Genomic DNA, 20,322 nt, shown 5'->3' with positions numbered 1-20,322 from the left:
ATTTTCATGAATCTGAACCATTGTCTATGAAAGCAGCCCTGAGAAGGTACAAACCTTTCAAAGTGCAGGTCATAACCGCATGCCAGTATTGCACGCCAAACACTGCGAATATCCTGCTTGGCTCTGTCTAGAGTAAACTTGTGAAAGCCTTCCAGGGTCAAAAACTTCTCTTCTGGTACTACTGGGATAGAGGAAAGGTGAAATGTTAAGATACATGAGACATAATCAAAAAGCTTACAATATATCAAAGTTAAAATTTATATTAAATGAAAATAACTGAACTTAGTGCTTTTTGACCCACTTAAGTAGGACTTAAGTACATCTTTATATGTAATTTCATAATTACCTCTGCTGTCTTTGAAATGTGTTTAAAGTGTACTGCAGAATGTTCTGGCAAGTATTTATAGTAAACTAAAATATATAAATATAAATATACTTTAATATTTCTATTGAAACTTGGATTGCATTTATTTACATACATAATTACACAAATGATGTAAAGATGAAGTTGCAATTTAGTACATTTAAAATATATTAAGTTGATGTAATATTAGGAAAAAAATATATATATATATATATATATATATATATATATATATATATATATATATATATATATATATATGTGTGTGTGTGTGTGTGTGTGTGTGTGTGTGTGTGTGTGTGTGGAATAACACTACAGTTAAAATTATAAATCAAGTACAGTACGTACTTTAGTATGTTAGTGAGCAATTCAAAATAAGTGTACTTCTTTACAGCATGACAAAAGATTATTAAAACAATGATTTAAAAGTGCACTTAAGTGTGTTAAGAAAAAGTCATGGAAGTGTTCTCTCCAAATACACTTAAGTGACCTTTTATTTCAATAATATTATATTATCTGCATGTACAGTTTCTTAAAAGTATACTTTTAAGATTTGAAGTACATCACAGCTGCACATTCAATACAATCAAGTGCAGTTCTTTTTCACAAGGTAACCATGTACTAGGCTTATGCTAATTTCTACAGAAACAAATTCAGAAATCAAGAATATTTTAGTATTAACCTTCAAGCTTTTTGGCAGGAGACTTTTCAGGGTCTTTTTCATCAGGCTTGGTCTTCTCTGGAGATTTTGGCTTGAGGACTGTTTTTTTCTCACTTAGCACAGTTCTGGAGAAACACCATTTACCATGTTATGAGAACCATGAACGTTTAATCATACATGTATTTTAAGGGATGCAGGCATTAGATAAAACATTTAATATGTTAAATAATTTAAATAAATTCACTATAAAAACTGTTTAGTTTTTGGTGGTTTACCAAGTTAGAAGAAACTGACTACTGAAATACTAGTGAATGCCTGGATGAGCCTAATGTTAGTACTCACCTAACACTGTTAAGCATGGACTTCTCTTTGGCTGGGGGTTTGGTGATGGGTCTTTTTGTGCTGACCACTTTGCCTTGGTGCTGCTCTTTGCCTGCCTTGCTGTGCTTGTTCTTGTTAGGCTTTAATGTGCCATATTTACGGAGAATCTGCATGAACAATTACCACGGTTTTAATAATGTCTACTTTAGTCAAGCCCAGTCAAGAACTTTGTGTCTGTTTCCTAAAACTGATGTAAATGTATGGATTACAAGTGCATGTAACTGACTTTTTAATTATAATAAAACAAGAATTAAATAATTAATAAATGTGTTTCATGTGTTCACGTGTCTTAAAATTAGGGATGCAAAATATATCGGCCACCATATCGGTGTTGGCCGATATATGTTAATTTTTAATGTTAATGTAATTTAATCCAATAAGAAAATTTCGCCGATATATCAAAGCCGATAAATAATGGATTATTTTCTTCAGCTGAGACACTACAGATGCACACTGTTGACCGTTATGGTTTTGAATTGCTTGAAATATGATTGGAGTCACTTAAAAGGAAAATACAGTTAAGTGCAACATGTGCAGCACAAGTCTGTGATATAGGCTACATAAAATTATGAGAACATTATAACTGTGTGCTTGGGACATGGCTTTTAATGGTGAAATTTTTGGTTTTGTAATCAGGCTCTCAAAAATTATATAAAAATTTGGATTTAGATTTATCTGCCAATATATCGGTTATCGGCTTTCAAATATAAAGAATTATCGGTATCGGCCAAAATTTTCACATTGGTGCATCCCTACTTAAAATGAACTAACAGAAAATTTTAATAGTATACTATCACATGTGTGTAGATTACATCTAGGTATGTCAATTTTCATCAATTATCATTTAAATTTAGCAAAATGCATGTGGAAGACTCACCATATGCATGTAGCAGACTTTATAATAAAAATAAATGTTTAATGATAAATTAGTAATTTAATATTATTAAATGAATTACTGTTCTGAGGACATCACCTGTGTTAGTTGGTCATCAAGCACCTTTTTGGGAGGCCGTACATGTGTAAAAAACACGTGGAGCAGGTTTCCTGGTGTCTGAGAGTTGATCTGCTCTTTGCTGAGAAAAATGTCCGATACTTTCACAGGTTTTGTTGGTACGGGGCTCAGCACCTGCTCTGCGTATATGCAGCTCTTAAAGATATCTGTTAGCACATCACGTGCTCCAGGAACCAGTTTGTCTCCTATAAGCACAAAAACTAGTGAAAAATCTAACAAACTTGATATCAAGTTAAAGGAAACCCTTGCAAAAAAAGAATCACAGAATGAAAGTCCAAAATAACAACTAACCTCTGATAGATTTATCAAGGAAGTACTCTTCAAGGGCAGAACTCCCTTGAGTGTCAAATAAACTCTGATTTACACTTGAGGCAGTGAGGATCTCCTCACTGGTCATCTCCATTAGCTCCTCTTCCCTTTCGAGATTGGAAAGGCCAATGAGATCACTGCTGTTAAAAAGACTGGCACGAATCTTCTCTACCTGGGCCCTTGCCCTTACCTGTACAGCAAAATCAGAAACAGTAACATTATTTTATAACTAATTTCTTTTTTGAAAGGCTTTGAGCAAGATGGACCAGAACATGGAAAATGAAGCATATCTCTGTCTTAACAGTGACATAGTTACTGTGCGCAAATGCACAGGAACAGTCCATGTAATAAATTAATTTGAAACATGAACATGGTTTAACATGGTATACTAATAGGGTTGTCAAAAGTACCGGTACTTCGGTACAAAGTCGGTACTGAAATTTAAAAAATGTAGCATACACCACGGGTTCCCCCTCCATGTCAAGTCGCCATTATGCGCCGGCATGTTTCTACAGCAGCCCTAAACGGACATACACTCTACAGAGCGCTAGTCGCTATGTTGTTCTTCTTCTAAATCGTTCATGTTTTTAGAGGCAGCTTGCATCGTCACTACGTTGAATACGCACAAAGTAGTAGTAGTAGTAGTAGTAGTAGTCGTCATCTGGATTATTAGAAGCAGAGACCGCTCTTTGTTAGAAGAAGAAACCTCATTGCTTCACACAGGCTACTCTCTGCTGTCTCAGACGACGACATCTTTGTCTTGTGTCGGCCAGACGGCCACCATAGCTTCTCCAAAAGGGAGGGGTGCGAGGGGTGTGCGCCATTAGTTGCAGTTCGCAATCTCACCACTAGATGCCACTAAAATTTACACATTGCACCCTAACCCTAACTATGAACAAGAGTAATAATGATGCTTGCAAGCAACATTCATCTTATCGTTGTTGGTGTTTTATAAAAGCAAATGTCCCACCCACCTCTATGACAGCATAGCCTTTGATTGGTCGTGTCACACTGGCATGGATGTCTGGCGAGGCAACCGTGTACATGGAGCTCCCATCTGATACTGACGTTGCACCACTATCCAGCTGCTCCCCAAGGCTGCCGAGACTACCTTGACTTCCTGTGCTACAAAGAGACACATCCAGACTCTCCTGACTGGACACCGTATGAGGGTCCAGGGGTGCTTGTGGCTGGGAAGGTGCTGTTTGAGAGGCCACCAACTCTTGGTTTACCAGCAGATCCCCAGCAGCCCTGGAGGCTCCCTGTAAAGACGTCTGGCTAGCTGAAGCTGAGGCACTCGTGCTCATTGCTGGTGTGGTACTGTTGCTATTTGGGCTTCCTGCAGTGCAGTCTCTCTTTGCATCTTGGAGAATACCTGGAGTTTCAGCTTTGGCTTTTTTAGGGTCTTCCTCCTGAACTGGAATAAAGATCTCATCCTTGAAGAGACCACCGTGCGCATTGCAAGCCCTTCGGATTGCATTGCGCACCACAGATTCCTCCAAGTGAGTTGGGATTCCTGAGAGAACGAGCAAGCGGCTGTGAGCAGTGGAGCCAACCAAGGCTTGGCAAGCATCTGCAACGGCATCTCCAGTGACGCCCAGACCTTGTGGGTCTTTGTTAGCAAGGTGCCGTAAAATCAAGAGTAATGTCAACCCACGGTGAAACCACAACATGTCTTCTGGCTTCCCTCCGGCCATGTTTAGTAAAGCATTATCGCATTCTGATGGTCTCGCACCATTTCCGGAACCATGTTTCCCTGAGACGGCAGTTGCCGAAGCAACAGAGACTGCTGCCCGTTCTCGCTTTAGCTTCACTTTTTTGCGCTTCGAAAGCAAACTCGGACTTTGTGGTGTCTGGCCTGGGGAGGATGACGAAGAGGACGAGGAATCACTACAGTTGGTGGTGCTCGTAGACGAAGGGGCGCCTACTACCGACGTCCCTGCACCTGTACTGAGTGGCAGAGTCACTTCAGCGACTGCCAGGCACACCTCCATCAGGGCATGGAAGTATGTCGAGAAGCGGCTCCGCTCGCCAGAGAGCGCAAGCACTCCACCACTACCCGTTGCGGAAGAGCAGGAACCGCCGCTAACTAACCCCCAACTTTGGGTCTCGTGGTCATAAAGCTTTCGTAGTTCAGTTTGAAGAACCATAAGGACTGTTAGGCAGGGGTTGAGAAGCAGTGTAATGTGGCTGGACAGGCCCGAAGGGGTCTTGCGCCGCTCAAAGGTGTGGATCTTGCGGAGAAGCTCTGCAAGCAGGTGGAAGATCAGCTCCTTGATGCACGGAGCAAGATCGGTGGTCCACAAAAGGCCACCTAAACAAAGATAAAGCCAGTGTGACACACAAGGAATTGCACTAGCAGTTTTTATAGCTAGGACATATTTCTCAATACTTGGGCCATTTTTTCAAAACTCTTCACACTGTTCTCCTAAATAACATTCAGCTTGGCACAGCAGTAAGTTTTACATTTAAAATGAACAAAAATTACCAAAGCACTTTATACACGTCTCAAATCAACTCATTCTTCCATCACACCAGCAAAGGTTGTCACTCAACAAACACACTTTGTCACTCATAAAACAATGATCTAAAAACACTAACAGGTAACGTTACACTATGTTTTCTTTTGTATTTTGCCTGTATGTACATAGAGATTTGACAGTGGTTGTGTCGAAGTATGAAAATAACTAATGTAATTTGAAAGTAGTCACTGAATGCATTTTTTTGCCAAAGCAATGATAAATGATCCACAGACTAACCCACATAGAATGCCGTTGTGCTGACTGTGTGAAGTTTTGAAAAAGTGATCCAAGTACTGGTCTTAAGGCACGTTCACACCAAGGACGATGACTATAAAGATAACCATAACGATAACTGTATTAGCTTCTACACCAAGAATCGATAAAGCTCTGTTATCTGTATTCTAAGCACGTGCTGCAGGATTGTCGCCTGCCGCTTTAAATGCTCGAGCTCTTTAAAACAGAATGGATTCTGATTGGTGGTCAATTTTTTTTATCATTCATAAGCAGGGAAAAAAAATTGTTGGAATCACTTTCAGAACGATATAGTTTCTCTGTGCCATTCTCATTATAGTTGTGGTGTGGCTTTTCGTTTTTAGAAAGATTTTTAGAACTATATCTTTATCATTATCATTATAGTTATTGTCCTTGATGTGAACGGCCCTTTAGCGACTGTAAAATAAATAAACTATAATAGTATGTTTCCTGAGATCCTTGGAGTAAAATAACAAACATTTCTCACCAAGCAACTCTACAACCTGCATAAGCACAGAAGTGGGCACTGTGTCCAGCTCATCCTCAGAGCGGTCAATCGTTTCCCCTACGGTGTAGGTTAGCAGCTGCTCAGCAAAGGCCATAGCCAAGGGAAACTCAAGAGGCAATGAGTGTAATACCAGCACTGCACCAGGAGGGGGAGATACACCTGTAGACAAGGCCAGAATATGAATTAAAGTCAGTATGCAATGGAAATTCACCCTGTATTTTCTAAATGTACTGTAACTTATTGATCTCATGCAACAGTCACAATAGACTTTGATAGATTAGACTTCTACAGACACTGCAACAGTTGTAATATGGCATCACACTCTGAGGAGTGTAGGAGTATGACTAGGATAAAGTATGACTTTTAAAAAAACATATTTCAACATTTAATACTGTACATCCAAAATGTCAAAATATTCAATCTACACCATGTTACTGCAACACCGTAATCCTGCAGAGTTAAAATTTGCATTCTTTTAATTCAGCTAAGAGGTCACGCAAGTCAGAGTTTACCAAACTTGAACTTTGGAATGCAGCAAAATTTGCATAAGCTTGCATTTTAATTTGTATTAATGGAAGTCAATGGAACGAAAAGTGTAGTGTGAAGCTACTTTATTGATAACGATTAATTATTGTATGTTTCAGTTTGTAATTTTAAGTAATTAATCAAAATGTCATAATTTGACCTTCCGGTTTTTCTCTGGTGATGCAAGCCAATAGCAAAAGATCATAAAAATACAGAATATATAATTTATTATAATGTGTTTTTCAGGTATGTGGTAAATAAGTACATTATAGCATACTTTCAAAAAAAAAAAAAAAAAAGAGATACTTATTATGGAAATTATATACTTCAAAAGAATATACTTAAGTGGGAACTGAATGTAATGTTTTCAGACCCTTAACTGCATGTTAACTGCGATAAGTAAAACAATGTAACCCATGATTTTGACATGCCTAGTTTGACATGCACTTTGTCAGTGGGGATGATGATGCTGGGATACTGGTTGGCTGTGGGCGGAGGGGTGAGTCCTGTGTTAGACGGGGAGGCGTCCAGTGGGTAGCACACTGCTTCCATCAGATTCAGCTGGCCGTTTCGTCGCACCTTGTGACCAAGTCCGTACACCATTACACGAGTCCAAGGGGCCTTGTATAGAGAGGAACTAAGAAAAAAAAAAATACACATATGAGCATATAGAATATTTCAACAGACTTTTTACTTGCTCTTTTGAAAATAAGTAGTTTACACTTTCACTATGCAAAGCTCCCTGCTAAGTGCAACCAGACTAATGAATGCAAGATGCAAAAACAGGTAATTCATAAATAATTATTAAATTTTATTAATCAATATGAACTCACTCTTTGCGGCAGCTGACTTGGCTCTCTTTGCAAGAGATGAGCACAAAGGCAGCACCGGGGAAGTTCACGTCCATGCTGACCTTGGACTCAGTGATGGGAAACTCTTCCAGTGTAAACTGTTCAGGTGCACTCTGAATTTTCAGCAAACATAAAAGAATGTAAATGCAATTGTAAAAACTAATAATAAATTTAACAGAGTACACTTTTCATTACAATGTTTCTTAACACACTTAAGTACACTTCTAAGTAGGGATGTCCAGATCCGATCACGTGATTGGAAATCGGGCCCGATCATGTGGTTTCAGACTCGATCGGAATCGGACGTTACCTCCCGATCAGGACTCGGATATATATGTATATATATTCTCATTATTTTTAACACATCTATAGTGATGCGGTGGCACAGAGTTAGGCCTGTTTCACACTGCAAGCGTAAGCGGCGCGTGAGTAGCGCATATTTTTTTCAGCGTGCATGTCAACCAACGGATGCATTCAAACAGGCAGCAGGAGCAGCTCGTAAAGTGTCAGGCAGGAGCGTCGCGTAAGCAGCAGTGCCGCGATCGTCTCGGCACCGAGTCTATCCCTGTGTCTCAATCAGCTCCCTAGCTCTTTAGGTCGTGAATCAGTATATAATGAAAGTGAATGTGGCTGATACCCTGATCAGTGCCCTGACTACTGAACTAGGGAGCTGATTGAGACACACGCTGCGCTGCTGACGCGTAATTAAAGTGAAAGCACACTTTTGATGGACAAAATAAATATAATTTCACACAAAAAGTGTTCAAAATGCACACAATACGCATGTCTAATGTGTTTTAACAAGAATTTGAGTATGACAGAAAAGAAAATTAAGAATCAAAAATAATAATAGAAGATTTACCCATTTAAACTTGTTTTTTATTATTCAGTTTGGGTTAAAGTATGGTGTATTATAAAAAACTAAAGTAAACTAGCCAGAAAATATGATATATATAAACATTATTTTAGTTATTACACAGACTGCAGCATACCCAAATCAAACCAAATATATTTGTTTTTATATTAGCCTTTTTTATATTTACTGTTGCACTAAAGTGAAGTGAAGTGAACAATGTTATTTATTACTTGATTGTTCAAGCTACCTCACAGAAGTGCTCTGTTTGTAATTAAATAAAAAATAAGGAACGTCCTGGATCTGTTTTTTTTTTTTTTTTTTCTCGCTCTTCTTTATTCTTTTTTTGATGTATTATAGAAGTATCGGATCGGGACTCGGTATCGGCAGATACTCAAAATCAAATGACTCGGACTCGGACTCAAGGGCAAAAAAAACCTGATCGGGACATCCCTACTTCTAATTCCACTTTGTAATCATGTCAAATTACAAGGGTTACACTTTATTTTAAGGTGTCCTTGTTACAGTTAATTAAACATTCAAATACTGAGTAATATTAATTAACAACATGTACTATAGGTTAGGGTTAGGAATAGGGTTTGGTTTAGGTTTGCATGCAATTATGCTTAATTTACTGTTATTTCTACAGTAAGTACAATAAGGACACTGTAAAATAACCAGTTACCATTAAAAGTCTTTCGTTAAAGTACATTTATTTCTATAGTGCTTTATCGTTTCAAAGCAGCTTTGTAGTAATAAACAGGAAAATAACCAAATGTTATAAAATTCATAAATTAAACAACTTTAATTTTAGTTTTATATATATCTGTCTATACAGTTTTTTTATTACATTTTATTTCAGTTTTAGTGTTATTTTAGTACATCAAGGTAAATTAAACTGCATTTTATTTTGGTTCAGTTAACATTTATTTTATTTCACATCTTTTTTTTTTTTCTTTTTTTTTGGTTAATGGTTTTAGTTTCAACTACAATAACCCTGGTTCAATAATGGTGGTGATGTTGAAAAGCTAGTGTCATTATCTTATATTAAAGTACATTTTAAATCAGTATGTTTTCATAATAATCAATAAATAATAATTTAAGTTAAAATAAATATAATTATCACAGAACATAATGGTTAATTTGCAGTGAATAATGTTATTAGCTGCCTGATTTAAAAAGCATTCAGATAAGGTTCCAATTATTGTAAACATCTTAATCAAAATTAAAATTAAATTATAGTTTTACTTTTTTGAGAGGGCCATTCTGTCATTTTCCCTTTAGAAAAGTTTTTTTTTTTTTTTTTTCTTATTTATGTCTACTTTCTGCCTATCACTTTTATCATATCAAAAATCATGGTTTTCAGAATAATATACTATACCCTCTAGAGGAAACTAAGTTGTGAGGCATTAGTACCTGAAGGAAACAGCAGATCTGTTTCGTGAGTTCGAGAAGGCTGTCTTCGCCCTGGTGCAGAGCTCTGCTGATGGCCACCGTTAGCCATTCACGGATTGTCTGTGCATTTCCCTGATAGAAGAGCTCGGTCGGGGAGCAGCTCTTCCCCTGCAGCTCGTGGAGAACAGACTGAGCCAGCAGAATAGAGTTAGAACTGATTCTCCCATCTATAGAAGCCAAAGGGAAATGAACAAATACAGAAGAGTTTAATGACAAATGTTTTCCTTGGATGTATTAAGTAACACTTCAAAATAAGGCTGCATTAGCTAACATGAGTTAACAATGAAAAATACGTCTAAAGCTTTTATTAATCGTAGATCATGTTAATTTCAATATTTACCAATACATTATTAAAATCAAAAGATGCATTTGATAATATTATTGGTAACACTTTACAACACAGTTTCATTTGTTAAAGGATTAGTTCACTTTCAAATACAATTTTCCTGATAATTTACTCACCCCCATGTCATCCAAGATGTTCATGTCTTTCTTTCTTCAGTCGAAAAGAAATTAAGGTTTTTGATGAAAACATTCCAGGATTATTCTCCTTATAGTGGACTTCAATGGCCTCCAAATGGTTGAAGGTCAAAATTACAGTTTCAGTGCAGCTTCAAAGGGCTTTAAACGATACCAGACGAGGAATAAGAGTCTTATCTAGTGAAACGATCGGTCATTTTCAAAAAAAAAAAAAAAAAAATGTAAATGTATATGCTTTATATAAACAAATGATCGCCTTCCAAGTGGGTCCGCCAAAACCGCACTTTCATATTCTTCAAAATGTTTACGCTTTTCCTATTCTACTTACGGAAAAAAAGGAACTGGCGCCTCGTGTGTTCCTTAAATTGAAACTGTAAGCTGCACTGAAACTGTAATTTTGACCTTCAACCATTTGGAGGCCATTGAAGTCCACTATAAGGAGAATAATCCTGGAATGTTTTCATCAAAAACCTTCATTTCTTTTCGACTGAAGAAAGAAAGACATGAACATCTTGGATGACATGGGGGTGAGTAAATTATCAGGACAATTTTATTTGAAAGTGAATCAATCCCTTAACATTAGTTAACTACATTAGTTAACATGGACCAATACTCCTACAGCATTTATTAATCTTAGTTCATTTTCATTTCAACATTTACTAATACATTATTAAAATCAAAAGTTGTATTTGTTAACATTAGTTAATGCACTATGAACTAAATAATGGAACAAATGTATTGCTTGTTGTTAGTTAATGTTAGTTAACAAATTAACTAATGTCAACAAATTGTAAAGTGTTACCATATTTAATGGACCTGAGCTAACATGAACTAGCAATGAACATTTGTATTTTTATTCACTTTTGTTAACAAAGATTATTATATACAGTACCAAATGTTTTGCTTGTTGTTAGTTATTATTAACTAACAGCAACTAATTGGACCTTATTGTAAAGTATTAAAATTTTAATATTGTATTAAAATTAGAATTTAGACCAAACAAGTTGGCACATACAGTGTTGGGGAAAGTTACTTTTAAAAGTAATGCATTCATTGCCTTACTTCCTAAAAAGGTCAATTACATTACTTAGTTACTTTTTATGGACAGTAATGTTATATTGCTCTTGTGTTACTTTTTCCTCACCTGGCTGAGACTCAATTTCTTCCAGGCCTTGCAGGCATTTTTTTTTTTTAATACAGAACTTAAGTAATGCTGTACACTTTATTTAAAGGTGTCCGTGTTAGAGTGTAATTATACATTTAAGTATTGAGAAATAACAATTAACTACATGCACTTATTACAGGGTTAGGTTTAGGATTAGGGTTTGGTTTAGGTTTAGGTTTAGTCCCATGTAATTATGCATCATTTATAGTTATTACTACAGTAACTACATGTAACATTTATAACAAGGACACTAAAATAAATTGTTAACATAATGCTTTTCTCATTAAATAAAAAAGTAATCTGATTACATATTGCACAACACTGTAAGTTGTTACTTATTCAAGTTCATATCTAAACCTGTGTTCCTCAAAATATTCTTATGAAATCACCTGGCAAAGGTGGAGCCAGCAGCTGATTGGACAAGAGCTGTAGGTGCTCAAGTGTGATGTCTCGCACAGCGGGAATGTGGAAAAGACGTGTGAATGTGTGAGGGCTCTTGGGGGCAAAGATGTTGAGCAATGCCATGCGGCAGTACAGGCGGGCGAGAGCACTTTCACAACGCAGCAGCTCCCTGAAACACACAGAGTACTGAACGTTAGGCTTTAACGTTGCCATTGAAATATGATGCTTAAAAGGTGAACTCTTTCAGTAAAAGCCTGACATTTGTTGAATTTACTATAGGAAAACTGTCTCTAAAAATGCATTACCGATGAATTTGGATGTTGCTGCTGTCCAGAGACACCAGGCCATTTGCTGCAGCCCTGCGGGACCCTGCTGGCGGCCTCTCTAGCATCTCAATGGGGTACCAGTACCGGACTAACACACCTTCACTACGGAGATATGTCTCAACCTGGACTAGTTCATTGCCCTGAATACACACAAATGAAGACATTTCAGTGAAGTTGCGGATTTGTTGCATTTTGAAACAGGTTCACATGCCAGTGTATATAATAATGAATATCACAGTCTGTCAAAAATATGTATAGGAAAAAAAAGAATGCAATGTGGGACAAATATTTACATGTATGTTTATAATGTTTAAAATGTGAAGTACTTCACATTATTCTCCCTCAATCATAAGAGTATAGTGCTGCTTTATGTTGATTTCATTAGGGAAAAAAAATGTGTCGGATCCAGATGATTCTCATTATGTCCTCAAAGTCAAAATAAAATAAAATAAAATAAAAATTAAATAGTACATCAAGGTGCATAGAGTCAATTGTCACGAATATGCAAAAATTATTTAAATAAGGCTTAATTTTCTTTATGCAATATAAAATATCTTTTTTTCCTCATGAAATTTGGCCTTTTTTGCTGATGCTGATCCTGTTAAACAGACTGATTTGGAAACTGCAATTTGACTAATGTAGACACTCACAGAGTCTACATCGAGCACGACACCATGCAAGCCAAAAGTCTTCAGCATGCCCCGGATGGCAAACTTCGGTAAGGCTGTGCCGCCTGTGCTGCTACAGGTGTTGTTTCCCTCTGGGCAGCGGATGCCCACTGTTAAGCCTGTGGGAAAAATTGTTACATTTTTAACCTGTTATTGTAATAATAAAATGGGACCTATCAGTGCAATCTCATTAATGCAATTCTGAGCGGTGCAATTATAAATTACAGTATGTATGCATGTATGTACATATGTAAAGCCAATGTCTGATCTCCGCAATAGACCAAACAAAGGTAATTGCATAGAACCTCAGACAAATATTTATGCTTTCACACAGACCTTTGCGAACTTTGTCAATGGTGAACTTATTAGCTTCATCTTTGATGTCCTCGATGGTTGGAAGGTAGAGGTCACGAGGAATACCTCCATTCTCTTCATACAGGAACTCAACAGTCTGACGTGCAATATCCACCATTCCTGCCAGAAATAACAGCATTATTTATATTAAACACATGGACAAAACCTTGTGAAAAGAAGTGCACACAAATGTATTGAATATGCACTTGCTTATTTATTTTTAAATAAATATCTAGTTCAGCCAGAGGGCGCAGGCTGATTTTTAAATGCAATCTGCAAACAATCAAATCATCACCACATGGCACAAGCTGACTGGTCTTTGCTGATCCTGCAGCCAATGAGATTTGCTTGCTCAACATTTAAATCAGGGATGGGCAACTTCAGTCCTGCAGTGCAGAGTTTAGCACCAACCCTAATCAAATACACCTGAACAAGCCTGAATAATGTCTTCAGGATTACTAGAAAGCTACATGAAGGTGAGTTTTTAATCAGGGTTGGAGCTAAACTATGCAGGACAGTGGCCCTCCAGGATCGAAGTTGCCCATCTCTGATTTAAATAGTCTGGTTCAGTGTTTGCTGAATGGTAGTCCTCTGAAATCCTCCACCTCCCCCAGCTCCACCTGCCAAAATCTGCTATGGGATTTATGTATGTCTATTTAGGCATGCTCACAGTATGTAGCATGTAGCATTAGCATGTAGCATTAGCAGTAGCATGTCCATACATGCTCTGGAGCAGGTCTAGTCCGCCAAGACCAAATAAAATAACATTTTCCATATTCAACAATGCTAAAACTATTTTGAGAGTTGTCATAGTTGAACTATACTAGATAATTTAATATTAATGAAATAAAAGGCCACTTAAGTGTACTTGAAGAGAGAACACTTTCATCAATGTTTCTTAACACACTTGAGTACACTTTAAAGTGTGCTTCGTAATAAAATGTCAAATGAAAAGTTCTACTTTAAAGTACATTTTAAATCATTGTTTTAATAATCTTTATTAATCTTGCTTTAAAGAAGTACTTATTTTTATGTGTTGACTAACATAGTAAAGCACATGTAAAGTACTTGATAATAATTTTAACTCTAGTGTGTTATTCGATATTTCATTTAAAATTAATACTTTAAATGTAAATTGCAACTTCATCATTACAAATGCTTAATTACAAATATATTTAAGTACATGAAATACAAGATTCAAAAGAAATTACATTAAAGAATGTTTCAATTAAATTAATGCTTGTCAGTAAATTCAACAGTACACTTTAACCATATTTCAGTAATTATGAAACTACATATAAACATGTAATTAAGTCCTACTTAAATGGGTCAAAAAAGCACTCTAAAGTCTAGCTAAATGCATTGAAAAACTATAATCAATCTTCATTTAATTGCAATTATTAAGTGTCCAAAACATTACATTCATTTCACACTTAAGTATATTCTTCTGTAAGTATATGATTTCTGTAATAAGTACTTTAAAAAAATATGCTCAAGTGTACTTATTTTTCACAAGGAAATGTCTACACAGCAGGACATACTGACCACTGATTGAATGAATGAATGAGCTGGGAAGGACTCTTTTAGCCACTGTAAAAAATAAAAAAAGACATTCACCGAGCTGAAGGGCTCCTTTGATCTGATCCAGGCCAGACTTCCTCTCTGCTTCATTCCTGAAACGTCGGCGAATGGTTGGAAAAACTTTGGTTTCCCACGCTTTCACTAGCAAAGCATAATGATCCTCCTTAAAGAGAAAAACAAACATGATTTCTTTGAAAAGACAGTTTGGCGACACTATGTTAGGGGTGTAATTTGCAAACTGCTTTAGAAAAAATTAAGGGCCTAGTTATGAGCTCTCCATACCCTAGGAATGTCTTCATCATCTTCATCATCACTCTCATCATCAGCAATCGGTGGCGGGTGGGCGTTTGGCCCTGAGACGACCAGATTCTCATAGCTCAGTTCTACCTTGTAGTGACAAGAGGCATCACTATTGTATTCTGTAAATGAAATAAGAACCAACGTTTAACCCACATGAAGCTGCATCAAATCTAAATAACTTCTTCGTTACCGATTCAGTCAGATGGCCAATTTTATTTAGAAGAGGGAGGGACATTATTCAAAAGCAATCCAACCTCATGTACAGTACATGCAGACAACGTTTTGGAGCTGAAAGTTTTAATATTAGTTAATATTTGATTCAACACTCACGTTGCTGTGCTGTGACGACCGCAGCAATGCGACATGGAGGACCATGAGAACCTGAGTCAGACGCCACACTAGTGCCGGCATCATTGTCGCTGTCGGAGGCCATGGCAAAGGGCAAAGCCTCAAAGTTGGCACTGATCTCCTCTGAGAGGTCCATGCAGAGGTCGGCAGCATTTCGGTGAGCCTGTCCCTCTGCGTACGCAAACAACCGGCAGCCAAAGTTTGCGTGGATCTTTGTATTCTGAAAATACAGAATGAGGAATCATCATTAAAAAACTAAAACATTTATAAAACAGGGCTAATAGGCACATAAGGAAACCAGTGTACAATAAAAAGACGTTTATAACCAACAAGAACATCTCCACAATTACATAATCAACAGTATGCTCAAAGTTTTTGGATGCTTAAACAATACATAAAAATGTGTCAATAAATATCACAGAACCAAGGAAAATAATTATGATTTATGATCCTTACCAAGTGTTTATTTCTTTATTTACAGTATGAAATCTTGAAATTATTTGTCTGTTTAACTTAAATGTTTCTGTTCCATATTTAATTTTCCATCTAATTTATAATTTTTCATTATTATTCAATAGTTGTTTTCGGTATAATACTAAAAATTGTATTTGTTAACATTGCAACAATGAACAACTGTATTTTTATTAAATAACAATGAAAAAGATTATTAAATGTTGTGAAAAATATATTGCTCACTGTTAGTTAATATTAATTAATACATTAACAAATGTTAATGAATGAGACCTTATTGTAAAGTGTTACCCAAAATTGATTTCTTTAATTAATATAAAACTGGAACAAAATAAAATATAAATATTATAAAATATTATTTTTTAATGAAAATTACTAAAACTGACAGATAGAAAATAAACAGCTGAATAGAAATATAAACAAACAAAACTTACTAAAACGTAAACTAAAATAAAAATAAAAAATATAATTAACATTAAAAATATTAATTCAAAATATTATTAATAAAGACTATAATCATTTTTAAATACTAAAATAAAAGCATTTCCTAATGTATTTAGCAAATTATTAATATGTTTTCTGCAAAACCCCTTTACTCCCAAACATATCCAGTAAACCTGTAAATGGACAAACTATTTGGTACCACGTTGAACTTAGTTATGTGCACCACTGGAATGCTTATTATTTATCATTGTTTGCAAACCTTCTTCTGAATGTGAACTACGGGCCACATTCCTCCAGCCACATCCTCCAGATAAGGAGCGAGACGTTGACCACAGTAAGTGAAGTAAACCCTCCCTTTAGGAGGCTGACCGGGTGGAGGTGGAGTGCCTTCCAAACGCTCCCAACCTATACCTGCAACATCACCTGTCAAAACACACAAGACAAATCATTACGGGGAAGCTTGAGAAATTTTCATCCAACCAAGACATTAAACTTTGTGAGTGATGACAAATGGTGGCATTTATAATGGTTTAAAAAACCTGCCTACCAGCATTGGGGAGTAACTAAATGTAGCAACCCTAATAACTTTACATATACTACAGAAAAACAGAACCAACATACCTCTTTCAATAACAAGGTAATGTTTCCAACAAGCAATGGCATATTGACAAAACACTACACTGTTGGTTTTAACAGTGCAAAAAATGATTATCTTACTCAGTATTTTTCCTAATTTAAGCATAAACCATTTAGTTTTGATTTTTTTTTTTTTTTTTTTTTTTTTTTAAATGAAAACAAGACTTGGGGCCAGATTTACTAAACAGGGCAAATTAGAGTGAGATAAACTTTTAAGAATGTTTAGATATTTGCACTGGAATTTTTTTTTATTTATTATTATTATTTTTTGCAGAGTATATGATATTTTATTGTGCACATAACTTAAAGGTGCAATATGTAAGATTTTTGCAGTAAAATATCCAAAAACCACTAGGAGAGTGTTATATGTTGTTCAATTGAGTACTTACAATATCCCAAATGTTTCCAACTATTTGTAAATCATGAGAAAATTGCAATTTTAACCGAGGCTCCGGGAAGTGTGAGGAGTCGCCTGTCAATTGCGTCAGTTTCCGGTTTTATTTTGTAAAAACCATGGAAACCATGGAAACACCAATGATGATATATTACATGTTTTAATAGACAAGGGAACAACTGTTTTGATATATTTATAGATAGAAAACTAATTGTTGTTATATAGCTCAACATGTTTAGTCTTATTGTTTAAATCTAATTTTCTTGATCTTTTGCGAGTACCATACTTTACCATGCCTCAGAGACAAACACATTTTGTTAAGTAGCTAACATAGCATAATCAGATTCAGCTTTATTTTTAGTAACAGTAATACAGAATTTTCTCCATCATACAATACATTGTAAATTAATAAATTAATTGCATGCCATTTATCAACACAAGCCATCCAGCATTTAATATGATATTGTAAAACTGATCTAGTTTACTGCAGTGTGTCTCAAACAAGTGTCTCACAGCAGCCGCCGAGCGAACGCACAGAGTAACGTTAGAACATTTTCAGCACTCTCAAATGTATCTAATATGATAAACAGAGCTGCGTTACCTCATACTCATGACCGGAAAAGTGGAAGCAGCGCGGGCGACAGTGGCATAATAAAAGTTACGCTGCTTGTGAGGCTTGTGTTGCGAAATCGCTCCAGCAGCCTCATTCAGCTCCCTCAACACTCGGTCCTGCTCTGCTTCATACTACAATAACTGCTATGATTATTAACAGTTAATAATCGCATCCATGAACATGATTTCTTCCTGAGTCCTATCTCAATTGTTTCCACCGGCTGTGATGCGAAGACCACATGTCCCAGGATTCTGCGCTCAAACTTGCCGTCATCAAGCTACGCCTTTGTTTTGAATAGGCCTCTAGTGACCTCTAGCGGACAGAAAATATTACATATTGCACCTTTAACAGCTGAGGCAATAATCAGTCAATATTAATCTTCACGCCCCTACATTCTTAACGCTTATTTTCAGATCTTTAAACACAAATTTTAGTTTTAAGTTTGACTGTGTTCAATAATAATCACCCAAGCTCAGGAAACAAAATGACAATGGGAAAATAAAAATGAAATAAAGAGTAATTAGCGCAAAAATAGCAAACAGAAAGCATTAGTTATAGGAGTTAGGGTATAGAATAGCCAACTAACAGTCATGCGAAAAACTAAATAATATGCAATGCTTAATAATATGATTGTGAAAGACACTTTATTTACATTTCAAATCATTATATTTTAATAATCTCTTGTTGTGCTTTTAAGAAGTGCACATTGTAATGTGTTCAGTAACATACTTAAGCACATGTAAAGTACTAAATACAGTAATTTTAAATGTAGTGTGTCATTCAATATTACATTAATATATTTTAGTTAATATATTTTGGAAAATATATTAAATAATATAATATTAAATGGAAAAAAAAGTTTCAATTCATTTTCAATAAGAGAGGTGAGCAGAATGGAGATTGAGTGCAATCTCATGAAACTGGCATGAATATGAAGCATGCATCTGATGTGTGAGGAGAGCGCATACCAAGATCCGGCACTATGTAGTGTAAATTTATGTGTTGTTAAAGGGGTCATGACATGAGAAATCATATTTGCCTTGATCTTTTGACATATAAGAGGTCTTTGAACTATTAAAACAAGTTTCATAGCTTAAAATGTTTTCCTCGTTATAAACAAAGCATTCATTTAATCGAGGTCCAAAAACAGATTTGTGACGTCACACAGGCAAATACTTTTCATATAACTGCCTCCAGGGCAAGACATAGACAAATAGGTATACATCATTGCCTCATAGGCCCCGCCCACTGGCATTCAGTCGCTTAACAGCGGACACTGGCCTACACTGTATGTGAGCGTTGCGTCAAAAGCAAATAGAAAACATTATAATCACTGATGGTGTCTACGCTGGATACAGTATACAGATGTGCATTCAATTTCTGACATTCTCCACGCACATAAGTCTGTTGACAACAGGACAAATAGAAGAGTGAAAAAATTTTCGTTTTGACACATCCAATTTAAACAGCATGTTTGCATCTCGGTATGATGTATACATGATATATTTAGTTTTTTTTTGTGCAAAAAACTTTAACATTATACAGTGGTGGTCAGAATTATTGGCACCCTTGGCAAATATGATCAAAGATGACTGTAAAAATAAATCTGCATTGTTTATCCTTTTGATCTTTAATTCATAAACTTAGCAAAAATCTAACCTTTCATTGAAGGAAAAGAATTGGGGGGAAAGTCACATTATGAAATAAATGTTTATCTACAAAACATGTTGGCCACAATTATTGGCACCCTTTTATTCAATAATTTTTGCAACCTCCTTTTGCCAAGAAAACAGCTCTCACTCTTCTTCTATAATGCCTGATGAGTTTGGAGAACACCTGACAAGAGATCAGAGACCATTCCTTCATACAGAATCTCTCCAGATCCTTCAGATTCCAGCTCCATGTTAGTGCTTCTTCTCTTCTCTTCAGTTCACTCCACTCATTTTCTTTAGGGTTCAGGTCAGGGGACTGGGATGGCCATGGCAGAAGCTTCATTTTGTGCTCAGTGACACATATTTGTGTTGGTTTTGATGTTTGTTTTGGATCATTGTCCTGATGGAAGATCCAACCATAGCCCATTATTGGATTTCTAGCAGAAGCGGTCAGGTTTTGAATTTTTATCTGTTGGTATTTGATAGAATCCATGATACCATGTATCTGAACAAGATGTCAAGGACCTCCAGCGGAAAAAATAGGCCCACAACATTAAAGATCCAGCAGTATATTTAACTGTAGGCATGGGGTAATTTTTATCCATGTGTGCACCAAACCCATCTGGTGGGTTTGCTGCCAAAAAGCTCTTTTTTTAGTTTCATCTGACCATAGAAGCTGGTCCCGTTTGAAGTTCCAATCTTGACTGACAACTGAATATGCTGGAGATTGTTTCTGGATGAGAGCAGAGGATTTTTCTTGAAACCCTCCTGAAAAACTTGTGGGGATGTAGGTGC

General features: G+C 36.1%; 1 protein-coding gene across 7 annotated transcripts in view; it reads right to left on the bottom strand.

Annotated features, from left to right (window-relative positions):
• The window catches only part of LOC125265740 (probable E3 ubiquitin-protein ligase HECTD4), a 94,499-nt gene that overhangs the window by 11,073 nt on the left and 63,104 nt on the right, over nucleotides 1-20,322 (bottom strand). For 4 of the 7 annotated variants that reach the window (XM_048186130.1, XM_048186133.1, XM_048186132.1 and 1 more), the window contains exons 49-66: nucleotides 16,492-16,655; nucleotides 15,300-15,537; nucleotides 14,952-15,088; nucleotides 14,706-14,832; nucleotides 13,071-13,208; nucleotides 12,717-12,853; nucleotides 12,046-12,206; nucleotides 11,728-11,909; nucleotides 9,655-9,860; nucleotides 7,368-7,498; nucleotides 6,966-7,171; nucleotides 5,989-6,168; nucleotides 3,702-5,041; nucleotides 2,710-2,917; nucleotides 2,380-2,603; nucleotides 1,368-1,513; nucleotides 1,047-1,150; nucleotides 55-181 (exon numbers count right to left, since the gene is read on the bottom strand). In XM_048186130.1, the coding sequence (XP_048042087.1) occupies nucleotides 55-181; nucleotides 1,047-1,150; nucleotides 1,368-1,513; nucleotides 2,380-2,603; nucleotides 2,710-2,917; nucleotides 3,702-5,041; nucleotides 5,989-6,168; nucleotides 6,966-7,171; nucleotides 7,368-7,498; nucleotides 9,655-9,860; nucleotides 11,728-11,909; nucleotides 12,046-12,206; nucleotides 12,717-12,853; nucleotides 13,071-13,208; nucleotides 14,706-14,832; nucleotides 14,952-15,088; nucleotides 15,300-15,537; nucleotides 16,492-16,655 (4,156 nt within the window). The remainder of the gene's footprint in view (nucleotides 1-54; nucleotides 182-1,046; nucleotides 1,151-1,367; nucleotides 1,514-2,379; nucleotides 2,604-2,709; nucleotides 2,918-3,701; nucleotides 5,042-5,988; nucleotides 6,169-6,965; nucleotides 7,172-7,367; nucleotides 7,499-9,654; nucleotides 9,861-11,727; nucleotides 11,910-12,045; nucleotides 12,207-12,716; nucleotides 12,854-13,070; nucleotides 13,209-14,705; nucleotides 14,833-14,951; nucleotides 15,089-15,299; nucleotides 15,538-16,491; nucleotides 16,656-20,322) is intronic. The other 3 variants (XM_048186136.1, XM_048186137.1, XM_048186131.1) reach the window with 1 other exon arrangement.

Source organism: Megalobrama amblycephala, linkage group LG3 (genome assembly GCF_018812025.1).
Source record: "Megalobrama amblycephala isolate DHTTF-2021 linkage group LG3, ASM1881202v1, whole genome shotgun sequence".
NCBI classification, from domain to species: Eukaryota; Metazoa; Chordata; class Actinopteri; order Cypriniformes; family Xenocyprididae; genus Megalobrama; species Megalobrama amblycephala.
Note: the sequence above shows the minus strand (reverse complement) of the source record. Positions and strands in the feature narration are given on the sequence as shown.